This window comes from Alexandromys fortis, unplaced genomic scaffold (assembly GCF_014885135.2).
Source record: "Alexandromys fortis isolate MF-2015 unplaced genomic scaffold, M_Fortis_MF-2015_v1.1 scaffold_101, whole genome shotgun sequence".
NCBI classification, from domain to species: Eukaryota; Metazoa; Chordata; class Mammalia; order Rodentia; family Cricetidae; genus Alexandromys; species Alexandromys fortis.
In genome coordinates, this window is record NW_026067983.1 from 2,393,755 (window position 1) to 2,410,761 (window position 17,007).

General features: G+C 37.3%; 1 protein-coding gene and 1 long non-coding RNA gene across 5 annotated transcripts in view; one reads left to right on the forward strand and one right to left on the reverse strand.

Annotated features, from left to right (window-relative positions):
- Positions 1 to 17,007, reverse strand: part of LOC126511512 (uncharacterized) — an 840,891-nt gene that overhangs the window by 507,036 nt on the left and 316,848 nt on the right. The window lies entirely within an intron of this gene.
- Agmo (alkylglycerol monooxygenase) overlaps positions 1 to 17,007 on the forward strand; it is a 304,397-nt gene that overhangs the window by 77,480 nt on the left and 209,910 nt on the right. For all 4 annotated transcript variants that reach the window (XM_050158660.1, XM_050158661.1, XM_050158663.1 and 1 more), the window contains exon 4: positions 10,676 to 10,779. In XM_050158660.1, the coding sequence (XP_050014617.1) occupies positions 10,676 to 10,779 (104 nt within the window). The remainder of the gene's footprint in view (positions 1 to 10,675; positions 10,780 to 17,007) is intronic.

Genomic DNA, 17,007 nt, shown 5'->3' on the forward strand with positions numbered 1-17,007 from the left:
TACTTATATTTGATAAATTTTTTCCAAGTGGCACAGGAAAACTTAAGGATACAAATAAATTCATTGGAAGAATAATTTAATTCCTGTTAGGACCAATTTGAATATTTAAATTCAAACATTTTACTACCTCTGCAGAATATCCATATTGGCCTATTTGTACTGATAGGAAAATCCGCGTGCCCTGGTATCTTAATGTGAGGTAGAATGCTTTCACAGATCAGAAAGGTATTGTGGGAATTCCAAATCAACAGGCCGACAATTCCGTATCACTTAGGTAAAGCAAGGACCACTGAGCAGGTTGGCACACATAAAAGGATGGCTGAGGGATTTCTCTGGGGCTCTATTTTTACAAAGATACTGTCCTCATTCACTAATTACATAATTACTTTGCTAGTCATTCTCACCTGGCTACTCCTCAAACGTTCTCCATATCCAGTACCTTTGTATCAGAAGGTGAGGTCCTAAAAATAAATTCTGTCATATACATTTTCCCTTCATAGCAATCCATGTTTGATCTGTCAAAATATTAGGTCACAGGGTTGTTTTTTAATTATTTATTTGTTTTACATACCAACCACATTTCCCCCTCCCGTCCCTCCTTCTGCCTCCCAGCCTCACCTCCCCTTCCATTGCTCAGTAATGGTAAGGCCTCCCACAGGGCGTTAATAAAGCCTGGCAGGTAAAGCTGAGGCAGGAGGACCAAGTGCTCCCTCCTCTCGGGACTCCATCAAGACTGAGCAAGGCATCTCACCATAAAGCCCTGGCTCAAAAAAAAAAAAAAAAAAAAAAAAAAAAGGCCAGCACAACAAGTTTGAAACACAGTACAGTACTGTGAGGAGAGGCCAATGAATCAATGAATCCAATTCCCACATCATTTATTCCATTTGGCTTGGGTATTCTCTGCACATATAGTCTGAAGCAGCCAAAAGGTCATTTTGTTGCACTCTGGATTAAAAGAAAATAATTAAAAGAAACTCCATATCCTATCCCTGCTCAATATTCTGAATGTAATCACACTCTTCTTCATAAAGGTAGTTCGTTAACTCATTGAAAGCATGGCAACTGGTCATTCAAGGGGTGAGCATTCTTTCACTTGAGAGGGAGAGACAGAAAATAGGAGGCCAGCCTCAGCTACATGAGACCTTCCATTCAAAAAAGAAAAAAAAAAGGAACAGAAACAAAGTAGATAATACATGTTTTTTTTTCCATGACCTCAAAGCCTCTAAATGGTTAAATTTTGCAACAGCCATTTCCCTTACTATGAAGCTCAATGGTTCCTAAACACCTGCTTCATGTCTTTCTACATAAATTCCTTTCATTTTCCTTGCGGTGCAAAGTGCGCAGTCTTATTGCTCTCCTCTCCATAGGGGTGAAGGTATTGCTGGAACATGTTACACTGTGGAAATCATTCCTAAAATGCACACTGACAATTGCTGTTATTAATGCAATTGATCACTAAGCTCCTGCGTCTGGAAGAAGAGGGTCAGAGTGTAGTTAAATAGATCCAGATCCTCCCAGGCTACCATGGGGATGACGTTCTGGTGAAAAGTTTAATGATAGAGGAAATTTTGAATTCCGAATCTCTTTTAGCATTGGCTAGCACTATTCAGCTCACATATGAATGTATTCCCATTAGTCTTGCCATCTGGTGCCCTAACATCTAACCACTAAGAGTTTTGAGCATTTGGGGAAGGTTTCTTTGGCAGCTCTTCTTGCCGTTAAACTATTTCCCCTCTGAACATTAGCCGTCAAAGTCTGTGAGATCCTGCTGAGCAAGAGGGCGAGGACATGGAGGGCAGTGAGTCTGAACAGTTGGCACTTCCTAGCAGTGACTCCAGACATCAATCTTTCCTAAGACAGTCCAGGACACATGAAAACAAGAGCTCTCTTAAAAGAACAAATGGGGCATTATCCAACCAAAAGGAAGAAAGAAAGGAAAGAAAGATGGCCACAGAAGCATATTTCTCAGGAAGCTTCTCAAAAAGGAATTTGTACTGAACTTATTTAAGAGTCCATTTGGCTTTGAAAATACACACACAGACACACATACAATCTTTATAATGAATGTATTTATTACAGTCTAATACTTCATGACACAGTATTTGGAAATAAGTTTACTGCATTTAGAAGCATGTATGCATCTTATGCTTTACATGTTATCTTACTTAACAGACAAAAGCTAATCTGGTCACAGATTTCTCTGTTCCCTGTTGTAGACAGCATCAAAACCGGACTCAGAGAAAAATCACAACATTTGACATGAAAGTTTATCACAGGGAGTGAAAGTTTAATTACAGGACAAACTTATTTAAATTATTATTACTTTGGCTTATACTAGCTCATAATGTTATAGTCTAATAGATTTATAGATTCTCATAGCCACAGCGTACTGTGCAGCTCTGATGACAAAGAAGGCTAAGCGCTTGGGTAGTAGACTATTCTGTGTTAGACACAGACTTTAACAAAATTACACATCATAGCTGTCTATAGCTGACACCCTTTGGCTCTTATTTAATGTACTATCATTTAAATATTTTATTATTTATAATTATGTATATGTGTGCAGGAGGGCAGATACCCACAAAGGACAGAAGAGGACATCAGATCCCTTGAAACTAAGTTATTGGCAATTATGAGCTGCTCAACATGGGTGCTAGGAAGCTAACTAAACCCTCAGCAAAAGCAGCATATGATCTGAAACACAGCTGTCTTTATAGTGCCTGGACTATCACTTGTAAACTGAAGGGTTTTGATGCTAATTATTTTAATAATCTGTTTCGCATACTTGTTTTTAAATTAAATTTAAATACAAAATGGTACTCCTTGGGAAAGTCACATGTTCGTAATTGCTCTTACTCCTTCTGCATGTCTATGTGCATATACATGCACATGTGTGCCTGTGCATGTGTGTGCGGACAAACATGTGTTTGTGCACAGGGTAAGACTAAGACTGGTTCTTAGTGGAACCAGAATCTTACGAGTGGAGGAATCAGGGAAAAAGACGGAGGGACACATGGAAAGCATGTGACTTCTTCGGATTTGAAGACAGATGCAGATGATAACATAAGAAATGCATGGACATACCTGTGTATACCCACCGTTTATCCATTTTTAGCTTGGGTCTTTTAGGAAACTTTAGGTGTTTTCTGTGACCATAGCCTATTTTTGTGATGCGATATAATGACATTTTCATACAAATATATATTTTGTGTTGAGAAAATTCCCACCCACAATCATGTACTCACACTTTCTCCAACTCCCACTAGTTCACTTTATTTCTTTAATCCTGCTTCTATTTTCAAATTATACAAACGCAGTTTCATTTAGCTATCAAAAGTCTGTGCACTATATGTAAGAAAAAACATACAATATTGTCTTCCTGAGACTGGTTCAACTCTGTTATGATTATCTCCAGTTGAAACCATTTCCATGCAATTGAATAACTTTGTTCTTCATGGGCAAATGCATTCCATTGTATACACCTGTCACATTATTTCTTTAGCCATTCTTTTGTTGGTAAGCACCTACACTGGTTTCATAACTCAGGGTTTGTGAATACAACTGGTGAAATAGAATGCTGTGCAAGTATATATAAGATATATGGACTTGCATAGTGGTGGTGGCTCATGCCTTTAATCCCAGCACTCGGGAGGCAGAGAGAGGTAGACCTCTGTGAGTTTGAGGCCAGCCTGGTCTACAGAACTAGTTCCAGGACAGGCTTCAAACCTACAGAGAAAGCCTGTCTTGAAAGACCATTATGGTCTTGGCAGCTTTTGTGCAAATACCAAGGAATAGTGTAGCTGGTTCAGTTGGTAGATCTCTCTTAACTGATCTCCGCATCTTGAAGCCTTTTTTCCAGTTTCCGTTTAACAGTTTTAGGATTTTTGAACGTATATTAAGGTCTTTGATCCATTTGGAGTTCATTTTCTTAGAGGCTGAAAGGGATGTAATTTCATTATTTTACAGGTCAATATCCAATTATCCCTTTTTGTTGAAGAATGACTCCCTTATCTCTCATGTAAATTTTTTATTATTTTCAAGGACATCAAGGTGATTATGGCTGTGTAACTTTAGGAACTGGCTGCTCGCTATTCTATTTTATTGTTCTGCATGTCTGCTCTGTGCTAGCTGCAGGCGCTCTTATCACCATTCCTTCACAGTGTAACTTGAAGTCATCTCTGATGATTAAAACAATATTTTGCTTGTTCATTGGTTTGCTTTATCTACCCAGATTCTTTTGCACTTCCACATGGATTTTCACATTTTATCTACTTCTATGAAGAATGGAATTGGAATTTTGAAGGGGACTGCATCTAATTGTTAGAAGGCTTTTAGAAGTATACACTAATTTTCTGAATGTAAATTATAGCAATACATGGATGAGAGTTTCCATTTCAAACTATCTCCTTTACTTCTTTCTACTCTGTTTTAGATATTTTGATTAAAGAATATCTCACTTCCTCAGCTTTGTTATAGAGAATACTCTTTTTTTAAACTATGATTATGAATGAGGTTCTTTCCCTGAATTCTTTTTGTCATTCAAGGATACTGTTTTTACATGCTGATTTTCTGTATTGAAATTATGTCCAAGCCTTTTATCACTTAGAAGAGTTGGGTCCTTGGAGGCTGGTTAGAAAAAGTGAAGAAAATGGGAGTGCACACAATTGGAGAAAAAGAGGATGACCAGGAGCAGGTGGTGCTGATTAAACCAAAAGAAAAGACATGAAAGCTATAATTAGACTCCAGTGTTTTGAAAAGCTCAAATAGAATCACATCTAAAATGCAGGCTTTTGTTTTAGCTAGAGGAAACTGATAACGCTTTTGAGGTAATTCATGATATCAGCAATGATCTTCAGAGAGGGGGGAGGTAAGGAAGCAATTCTTCTGCCCTTTTTAGATGTTTAAGATGAAAACGATGGTCAAGGGAATTGTGTGTTATAAGATAGAGTGTTTATGTAAGTCTAACTCCGCTTTTCTTCTCCCAGCATTCAGTTTAGGTTTCCCCAACTAGCTCTGTTCTACCCTATCAGCACAAGTCAGTTTCTCTATTAACCAATGGTATTCACAGCATTCAGGGGAAATCCCATATCACCAGGTTTATTATAAGGAACATTTAGAATTTGCACTATAAGGTACCACAGAGGAAAACTAAAATACTCAGTTTAAAATTTTCAGGTCTCATTTACTCTGGTTCTTTTGCTGGACATAGCCTTATACTTTGCAAGTTCAGTAACACTGAAAATTTCTAATGTAAAAACTAGACTCGTTTGATACGGAGTACTAAAAAACAATTTCAAAGCAGAAAGATAAATTGCCAGACCTGTTAGAAGTCCTTATTAGCTACAAAGAGAACCTGACATGCTTTGCTGTTGCTCACAACAGTAATCTCCATCCACCCAGGAGGTTCGCTGAGCAGGATTCAGTTTGACTTGGGAACTCCTGTATTTTTCTAGTTGCCTGTCTTTTTCTGACAATCCTGTATTGTTTTGCTCACTTGGTCATTTTTTTTTGTGCTACACCCCTTTTAAACTTCGTAGTTATTTATGTTTTTGACTTCTGCTAGTTGAAGATACAAATTATGTAAATCTTTGTCCCAAGCGAAATGTTCCAGAGGTTCATTGTTTCTCTCAGCAGGAAAGCACACCGCACAGGAGTGAGTGGGAGCACTTGCCAATCTAGCGTACCCTGTTCACATAATGACAATTCTTCTTCATAATTCCTGCTCCCTGATTTAGGTTGTTCAAGTTATTATGTATGCTGTTACTGTGGAAGAGATGCCCACTTTCTTTGCAAAAGACGTAGATCCCTTGGAATCTGCTTCTTGTAAACAAGGAAAACATTGAAACATACTGAAGTCCACCGTAGGACTTGAATGTGACTAATCTGAGCTACACCGAAATGCATGAGGTTTGTTTATTGAACGAATAGGTGGCCATGAAAAGATATTAAAAATCATCCAATTCACTAGTTTTTGAAATGTAATACTCATAATGCTCATTTCAATGCCTGCCAACTTTTGTTAAAAAATGTTTTCTACATGGTGGACTAATGTATCAAATTTTTGAGACATTAAATAATCCCTTCAACCAAAATTGTCTCTTTTCTAGACTGTTACATTTCTTGACATTCCAGTGGTCATATCATTTGGTGGTTCTTCAGTTTCAACAACACATCCTCTGTTGAGGAGAAAATTGTTGGCTACATTTTCAAAATTAATATGAGAATTTCCATCTGAAGACCCTGGCCAAGACCTCCAACTGTGTATGGAATGGACAGAAATCTGTTATTGGTCAATATCAAACCACAGGATAACTGTGAGCAGAAGGTTACAAAGGAGGAATGGCACGGCTAAGAGAAACAAGAGAGGCAATTGTCTGGACTGTCTCATTCATAACATTATTTATAGTTAACCCTTACCATAACCTGATAATAAAACAGACAATAAACTGAACATTTACAATGACCTTTGGTTACTAAGTGACCAGGTTATTCTGGTTGAAAATCCTACCAAAGGGTATACAAGCGTACAGACAGCTGTACGCACAGACCAGCTTTAATAACGGGGCTGTGTCTGTCCTAATAAAGTGGGTTCAATAGGGCTGGGAAAAACAGCCTTTTTGACCATTAACAAGAATTGTGAGGATGTCGGCATTTATTAACTTTTTAGTAGGCAGGAAACTGAATGAAACTGCATCTTCCTTTCTTCATCTCTACACAGGATTCTGAGGAATAGAGTTAAAATGTGTAGCATGTTTCCATGTGCTAGGCTAGCAGTCCAGTGATTTCATCATTCTTTGATCAAGGCTAACCATTCCTTATCGGTTTCATCTTGAAGCAAGGCAAAGGGAAGTAGCAATGTATCATCATGTAAATCATTGCAGTAGAACCCATGGATCTCATTTGCATTCATAAGGTTTAGGAAGCTTCATCTTAAGGTGTTTTGAAGACAGGGAATAAGGATCATCTGCAGGGCTGGGTCTCTTAAACTTAACACAGCACAGAAAAAAAAATAGTATCTTCTCTGTGCGAGCCCTAGCTACACAAATCTTTTAAAAATTTTTCCCATTTTATTATTTAGTATTAAACACAAAATGATGCAAGTTGTAATCTATAGATTTTCTAGAAATCAAACATTTGCTCATAATAAGTTGTAAGCAAATGTATTTTAAACATTTTGATATGTTTTTTACACTTAAAAAAATCAATGAATTACATGCTAGTGTAGCAAATCTTGTTTGAATATGTGGTATGGCATGATATATAGCATCGTCTAAGTTTTTCAGGGTTGAGCCTTTTACTTATTTCATTTCTTTATTCTTCTCTCATTCAATACATCCCTACTGCAACCTCTGCTTCCTCCATTGTCCCCAACCATCTTTTCTCTCCCCAAGATCTATTGCTCCTCAGTTTCCCTTCAGAAAAGAATAAGCTTCCCAGAGGTATCAACTGAACTCAGTAAAACAATATGCAATAAGACTACATGCAAACCCTCATAGCTAGGCTGGGTGAAGCAACCCAGTAAGAGGAAAAATGTCCCACAAGCAGGCAAGAGAGTGAGAGACACCCTCGCTCCCTTTGTTAAGAGTCCAACAAAAATTTCAAGGCAAACGCCCACAGCATGTACACGGAGACAGAAACCAGCCTGTGGCTTGTATGAGCCCCACCAGTCCGAGCTGATGGGCTTTATTTGTTGTTAAACTGTTCATCTGATGGCACGGAGGCAGCTGTAGTGCATCCAGGGTCTCGACTACACAAGAGTCTATCTAAACTCACTCACATGATTGCTGGCTGGACTCCTGGTGTTTATACTAACAAGCTTAGCCCTTGATGGCTTGTTACTCAAGCAGTTCTCCAATTCCCCTTCAGATGTAGCTCAGCAAAGGAGTTTCCACCATGCAGCTGGGAATGTGAGACTTTGAGAGAGTACTTGAGACACAGCTACTCTTTTTGGTAATGAAAATGACATCACATCCATCATCGTTGCCAAAATCCTATTTCCTAGAAGGGAGTGACTTAGCTCAGCTGATTTCAAAGGAAGGCTCACCAAAGGCAAGACCACAAGTGGACTGGAATCACCAGAGCCTTGCTCTTGGTGGGCAGGAGAGACTCAAGTATTGCACAAACCAAAAGGATTCTCTCTCAGAGTCCCTAAAGGTCCATTCTATCATGCTATGAAATGTCTTAATTTCATAATATAAGTCAGGAACCACTTTAGTTCATGCATATCTCAGCCATATAGGTGAATGGGAAAAATACAGAATGATAAAAAAATTTCTGTTTTAATAGTAATTATTTAATAGTAATTATTAAACTTCACTTAATAGTAATTATTAAACTTCATTGCCAAGCATTGAATATTAGTAGTAAAAGGCTTTAATGAATCGTATACATTTTATAAAGATTTGCTCATTTCTTTTGTGCATGTATGTGTATGCATGCGTGTGTGTGTTTGTGTCTGTGCATGTGAACGTTCGTGTGCGTGTGTGTGTGTGTGTGTGTGTGTGTGAACTGCACCATGTGCAAGCAGACACTCTGAGAGGCTATAACAAGACATGGGATCCCTAGGAACTGAAGTCACAAAAGTTGTGATTCCCCTAGTGTGGGTGATGAGAAGGAAACCTGGGTCCTCTGAAATAGGAGCAAGTGCTCTGAACTGTTGAGCCATCCCTGCATGACCTGAAACTTAAGAATTCATTTAAAATGTTTGAAATTAACAAGTTCAATAATATAGCATACAGATTGCATTAGAACTCACAAAATGAGTAGATTTTTGGCTGCATATTAGTCAAATATACTTATACAAGTGGACATTTTGGCACTGTAAATAAGCATAATTATTCCTAATTATGCCATTGCAATGGTCTAATAAAATGTTATGGGAACATAAAGTCTACAATTTACTTATAGGAAAAGAAAAATATCAATCTTGAACAGAATACATAATTTTATTAAATCTTTCCAAATAAAACACTTTTATGAATATTATCATTTTTCCTCCTTAATATTTGCTTTCATTTATTAGAGCAACCAATTTACCAATTCAAGCAGTAAGGAAGGTAAACAAGAAATTAACTATTAATCTTTTCTTATTCCATTCACATAAGAACTATTGGAATCATTTTCTGTAAATATATTTTTGTAGCTATGCTTATGTACTTCCAATAAGCTGGATATAGACTGTGCAAAAAAAAAATCCATTTTTTCCTGCCTCTTTTCCACTCCTGGAAAGCGACATAGGTGTGCGCGTGGGATCTTGTTACTGTGTGCTGTTTATGCAGCTGCACTTCATTGATCTTGGGTTCCTGTTACACAGTTTGTGATGGGAAGAAAAGGCTTTCAAAACAACGACAGACACAGGTCTTTAACCTCCACCTTCATGGGTTGTTTGTTCCACCATCACTTCTGTGGAGATTATCAGGCTGCAGTACTAGAGTACCTTACTCCTCTCTGCCCTGTGTTTTGGGTGTGTTAAGATCAGTATTTGGAATCAAATACTGGTAAGTCAAAAAAAAAAAGGTGTGTGTATTTTAATCAAGGCTTATTATAAGTAGCAGGCTCTAAAATGTTTGATATTGAATTTTCTATGGAGAAAATGGTGTTTAAATTTTTTTCATAGGGCTTAGTTGGTAAATGTTTTACCAAACTTGGAAAATTTGTCAAATTTACTACATCTTAAACAACATCCACATAACATCTGAAGCTACAAAGAAAAAGCCCTTGCAAATCTCTTATATGTGGCTATGTACATAATAAATAAGACAGAAGTTTGGGCCCTACCCAGTTTCAAATAGTTTCAAGTACTATGTCTGTACACTAATAAAGGACCGTATGAAGAATTACTGCTCGTTCATGAAAAATAATTCTTGAATATCTTGGGTACAGTGTATTTATTAGAAGTGATTAAAACAATTACCAAGCACAATTGAAGTGTTTACCAGACAATGGTCAAAGGAACACTTTTCCCTGCTTGACATGACAGCAGGCCTCGTGAGGGTGATCATGGCAGCTCTTGATGCCAACAACTGTCTCCATTTGCTTTTCTATTCTGAGGGCACATGGACGTCATGTGAAATGGTGGACATCTTCGTAAGCTGTGCGAAGAACCATTTATGATGCCTAGTGTGTGAATAACAAAGCATGATCTTAAAGATCAGCATCAAATATTGTTATAATTTGCTTATTCCAACAGACAGCCTTTGAGACATCTCAAAAGCCATCAGGAAATAATATGGTGTAATATTTCATTATATCCTAATTTCTCTCATTGGAGAATTTGTCTTTAATCAGAAACGTGGGATCACACACTGAAAACTCATCATTTTTCAGCCACTGTGTTGCTGCATCACCACACATTAGCTTTTATGATCTGTGATATTGCAAATGCTAGCAAAGCATAAATTTTGGAAGTCATTTAATTTCATTGGTGGTATATAATTGTGCCCCACACGATGTGTATAGTTACTGTTATACTTCAATTTTCATTTATTTATTATTTGTATACTGTATGCTTCCAAAAATGCTCCAAGAGACCTCATTTAAATTATCATTGTGTTGGCTAGCCTTTTCTGAGATATGCCAGGCTTTTCACCTGTTCTTACCAGAGCAAAGCACACGACTGGATGGAAACAGCTTTCTTCCCATCCTCATTCCTTGTTTTAAATCATGTGTTTTGCAGAGATTAATATTATTTGGGCTGGACACCAGGCACACCACAGTTCTGAAGACTATAACTTAAGCACAGCACTGAGACAATCTGTCTTGCAGCCATATACTTCGTGGGTAAGTTGTGGGAAAATGAATAAATGAGACAGCATCATTTGTTTTTTTAAATCTCAAGTCTTGCTTCTTTTTCCTGTTAAACTATGAGAAGATGTGCTTCATTTTCCTCTAAATGGCTCTTCCTTCTCTAGAACACCAGACATATATGACATAAGTACTCTTTCCAGAATTAAATTTTGGTTTGATGTGAAAGTACTCCTCAAGACAGACAGCAATCTCAGAAAGTACCTGTCAATTATTAATACTTTTACATAATATTAACCAGTAGGCAAATGTAAATACAATGGGTTTTAGCTCCAATATGTTCAGATATAAATATTTTAAACATTCTATTTTTATTTAAAATTTCTCCATTTTTCAAATATCTGGGAAAGTTACCATGAAAGTTCACATGGTATAGGCCTGGTCCCCAAGATAATAATATTTAGGAGACTGGCACCCTTTCAGGTTTGGACTACTTGAAAGTCTACCTTTTACATCAGTAGGAGATACTTCCTTGGAGGTATCTCCTTGGGTCTCAGTTGCTTCTTCTTGCTGTTTGCTTGAAGAGGTGATTGGTAAGGATCACAGACATGCATGCTCTTGAAATTCATAACAAGGAGCCATAGACAAAAGGGTACCCTCACCATACTTTCTACATTGGCAATATCTAAACTAGTGGATTAACTGAGCTTCTTTTTAGAGATGAGTTAGTTCTGCTCCTGGATTTCTTGGTAGTGATTTCATATCATTGAAGCACTCTCTGTGGGTAAGAGATGTTTTTCTAGAAACTATAATATATAGGAACTATAGTTATTTGATCCTAAAATGATGGAATTAAATCTGCATTTATCGGCTCCATGGTTTCTACTTGACTCTGCCTCCTTTATCCCAGAATTCAGCCTAGCTTTCCCTGTTTACCTCTATTCCCTGTGAAGGCCCAAGACAGTTTCTTTATTAACCAATGGTATTCACAGCATACTGAGGAGAATCCCACATCAGTCATACATATAATTGGAAAATTCAGATCATAACTAGGTGCCTTTCAACTCAGAGAAAATATGCAGGATTGGGTACTAACCCAAGTAGCAGACATGGCTGTAAAGCCTATAATAATTCTGTTAATGAGCAAATTGTAAAAGAAACTTCCCCCAACTTTATTGTACCAAAGATCCCTAGACTAAAACATGCCTTAATTTCAGAATTGCTGTAGCAAAATGCTATGAATTGAGAGACTTAAAACAACATAAAGTATATTGTTTTAGGAAGTCCTAAAAGCTAAATGGCAGTATCTCGGTGCTTCTAGAATGGTGTTACCACAGAGGTTCCAGAGAATATCTGTGCTAGATGCCGTCCTGGGCTCTTAGGTTTATTAAAGAAGAATAACAAGCACTCGTAGTGGCATTTTATTTGAATTTTAATATATAAAATGTGCCTGAAATCAGAGAGTAAAACAGCCCCATGGGATAGCCTTACAGACCAGGCAGAGGTAGCACAAACCTTTAATCCCAGTAGCCATACCAGTTTGCCATAGAAACCCAGTGGTAGTGGTGCATGTCCTTAATCCCAGTCCTAGAGAGGATTATAAAGTCTTAGTCTTATTCTGAAGTTTCCTGGAGGCAGGATCACTATTTTCTGACTGAGATTGAGGTAAGAGCCAGTGGCTGGCTGCTTTGTTTTTCTGGTATTCATGTTGAACCTCAGTTTCTTTGAGTTTTTATTAATTTTGCTTCAAGCATCCAAACTTTTCCATCACATCATTCCTGCTTCTTTGCTTATACTTACCTTTTTGAACTAAGGAAACTGGTCATTCTGAATGAGGAACCCATGGGTGTCTTACTGAAAAATAAACAACAGGAAAGAATATAGCTGTATTTGAAGTTGACCAAGAACATTAGTGAGTTAATGAATTGTTTGTTGACAGGAGAAAAGATGCATCAGAGTATTATATACTTCACAATTTGAAGTATAAAATCTTCTATTTTATGCATAATATACTTTTAAAATATGACAATGAATTTCAGAAAAGCTCCACAGTGTCATATTGCATTGTACAATCCTATATTAAAATGCCACTCCAGATACTTGATCCCAGTTTACTCCCTCCCTGTCATCTCTGCTAGTCAATGATTGTGCACAGTGGCACCTAGACTGCCAAGTCCCAAGTGCAGTGGTCAAGTCAGTGTCCAACAAGCTTCAGGACATTTCTTTTGCTCTCTGACAGAGTATTAGTCAAAAGAAGTGGAGCCAAATCTGTATCCAAAGGGGTGGCAGCTTCCAGATATGTCTAAAGAAAAGCATTGCCAGCAACAGTAGTATTGTGGAAAGGCAGGGCCGAGAGATTCAACCAGTTAGTGTGAAGGTTGAACACAAAGTTCTTCTCCAAGATTATGCAGAAACCAAAGAAATTCCAGACAAGGCTATCTCTCATTTAGATGACATTAGAGATCGTGACATTCTTGAAAATTATGTGGATTGAAATTCTTGAAATGACGTCACGTGAAGTTGCCCGCTCCACTGAAATTCTGAACTATTTCGTCATCTAAATAATTTCCATGCCTCCCCTTTATAATAAACTGATGATATCTATCTCGTAAATTTAGTTCTACTGTACTGTCATAAACATTTCCAAATAAAGTAATGTAAACAAAAAATAAATGTATCTGAAGTGAAAAATGAGTGCAAATCCAAGCAAAATGAGCTCCGCTCTCATGTGTTCCCAAAGTAAAGTATTTTATATTATTCTGTCACAGAGAGAAAAAAATGTGTTGAATTAGGAAATGGTTCCCAATAATGTCAGAAATTGCTCTTTATTTGGGGAGTGGTAATGGAGGAGCTGACACAATAAAGAAGAAAGGTAGGGGCTTAATTCAGCCTGCGTTCTTGACCAGCACGTCCATACCCCTTCCCCTAGGTATGGAAATCAAAGTCAGATTTCTGATATCTTTCTTTTCCTTGAATTATCTGTAAAATGTCTTATCAGTGTTATAAAAGGCCTATAATTTAACAGTTACCAGCGCAACCACATATTTCAGAAGAAATAATAAACGAGTCTTTGAAAGAAAATTGCTGTGTGAGATGAAGAGCAAAATTAAGCTCAGAGAATATCTCTTTTATACTATCATGAAAATTAGAGTGGCCGACGTGTCATGTAAAACAATGAAAGTTACAGATTCAATTTTCTAGAATTTCTAACCATGGCATTTGTATTTTTAAGACAATTTTAAGCCTCATGCTATCTACAAGAGCTGCATTTTATAAAATACAATTAAACTGAATGTCATTTTATTTACAATATATTGCTGTGTATGGTTTTATACACTTGCTTATTCTCACATTATACATGTCAATGCACTGTGTTAGTGGAATTCATAATACATATATAAAATGTATTTAGATCATAACATGCATATTTTACAACATATAATTATATAAGAATCATTAGAATATTATTTTCTCCAAACTGAGCCAAGACCCCCTGAAAGGTTGCTGTGAACACCCTCAAATATTACTTTGCCCAGCAAAAATCAGGAAGCAATTTGGAGAAGAACTATGCCCATATGCCCAGATATTGTTAATATTTTTTTTGTTTTTTTGAGACAGGATTTCTTTGTGATTTAATGGGAGACATGCTATAAAGATGAATACTTTGCATTGGTATGGTCTTGGTTTATTGATACAAATTTAAAGTCAATTTTGTTTATATATATGTATATTTCTGCTCTTGATTAAGATATTGTGTTTGTACAGCTCATTTAAACATGTAATGTATAATTTAAAAATATAGGTTAATACATAGTCATCTATAATAGTCAAACTTGTAGTCATGTTAGTTAGATTTTCTAGATGTCCAGAAATGTATTTCAGATGGATAGGCATTCTTCAAACCTTTCAAAGACTACAGAATATGGCATTTAAAATATTTTAAGAATTTGGGACTTAACATGACAATGAGACACAGCTGCTCCTGGCAGCACCAATTACTTCAAGAGGAAGATGGGTATCAAAGAAGCTCCTTATGGAGTTGATTAGCCATTTGGGCAAGAAACTGCTCTTACCTGGACTGCTTACTTGAACATGCAGAACTCATAGAGAAATGACTGCTGAATTTGCCTAAAGGTGAGACCATACTATGGGTTTCCTGCTTCATCAAATTGTCTGCCATACATTCTTCAGGATACAGAAGAAAGTGACTAACAAACTGCCAATATAGGTAGAACTGTATTTAAAATTTCCCGCTTTGTGGAAAAGTCTGCCAGATACTATGGGTCTTTAGGCTGCAGATGGATGTCCCAATGGTACAGAAGAATGTTGGGTGACTGTCCAGGTAGCAAGATGCCTCAGACAATTTTAGAGTTTTGGAAGAGGCTTATAATGCACTTCCTGTTTACTTACATAATATTATATCCTTCTGGAGTTGTTGGTGGAGTTAAAGAATTTATAGTTATAGTTTTCCTTAGATATGATAAAAGATAAAGTAGATATAAACATTATAACTGTAATTCTTGATTGATACCTGTTTTGTCCTATGTAATTTTGCTGTTAAGGTTAAAACCATTCGTTTTTACTTAAACAGAAAAGAGGAGGTGATGTGGGATTTTCCTCTGTATGCTGTGAATAGCATTGGTGAATAAAAAACTGGCCTGTTGATAGGGCAGAACTTAGGTAGGCAGGGAAAACTAAACTGAATGCAGAAAGAAAGGAGGCAGAGTAAGAGAGAAGCCATGTAGTCTTGCCAGAACTGGGCAGAACTTTACCCCATAAGTCACAGCCACATGGCAATGCATAAATTAATGGAGATGGGTTAAATTAAGATGTAAGAGTTAGCCAGTAAGAAGGTAAAGCTAATGGGACAAGCAGTCTTTTAAATAATAGAGTTTCTGTGTGATTATTTTAGTTCCTAGCTGCTGGAAATAAACAAGCAGCTCCTCCTCCAACATTGAACCATTTGGCTTAGCTGTTTACTAGTGGACAACCATCCAACAAGCCCTGTTTTTCTTCCTAGCTCTGTCTGGATCTATTTTAAATCACAGGCAAACTCAGTGGCTTCATTCCCATGACTGGCAAACCAGCCAGCGTGTGCATGGACCATTTTGGTCCACTTCGAAATCTTTGGGTATGAAAAAATGTTCCCTCCATTCATATACTGCATGGGCACCCCCAGGCCTTACATGCCGGAAGTCCTGCAAGTGTCACTGCGTTGTGTGGCCCTTACTCTGTCCAGCGCTTCCAGACACAGAAAAGCTCTCTATATGCTCAGCAAGTTCTAAAACAAACATGAAATATCACTTTTGTCTCCTCTCTGCACCTGTGAAACCTTTCTAGGATTTTAGTTCCTTCAAGCTCTCCTCACTGATACCTCAGGAACTCTAAAGACTACAGAGAAATGTGAACTCTTTGCCATTTTCTCTTTCTATCCCTGTTCACATGTCTTCACTCAAGACATGAATACACAGGAGAGTATGTCCTCTTACTCTGCATTTAAAGATAATATTCTTCTCTCTTTAGTTCAGTCCGTAGGCTGACTGCACTGCTGCTCTCATGGTCTCCAATGTAAGTGTTACATGTCACTTTCTGCCCAGCTTTCCTAGAAGAATATTAATATGCTCCCATGTAGCCATTCAAATTTTTCTTTTCTTTATCCATTCTTTTTAATTTTTTTTTGTGCCAAGTCACACACACAATAGAGACTCCGATGAACTGAAGTGATCCATTCTTTCTTCAGGAAATGCAGGGTCATCCCAGATCATTCTCGGTTACATTAACCGAGAATTAGCCTGCTTCCTGGTCTCTGGGAGATTTGTTCAAACCTCCCACAGTCTAGGAGTTTTACAAGACTAATTCCAGGTTCTGGCTATTATAAACAATGCTGCTATGAAAATAGTAGAGCATATACTTCTGTTGTATGATAAGCCAGAACCTGGAAACAACCTAGATACCCTTCAATAGAAGAATGGATGAAGAAAGTATGGAATATATACATATTAGAGTACTACTCAACAGTAAAAAACAAGGACTTCTTGAAGTTTGCAGGCAAATGGATGGAAATAGAAAACACTATCCTGAGTGAGGTAAGCCAGACCCAAAAGAGGAACATGGGATGTACTCACTCATATTTGGTTTCTAGCCATAAATAAAGGACATTGAACCTATAATTTGGGTTCTTAGAGAACCTAAATAAGAAGGAGAACCCAAAGAAAATCATATAGGCACCCTCCTGAATATTAACCTTCATCAGGCGATGAAAGG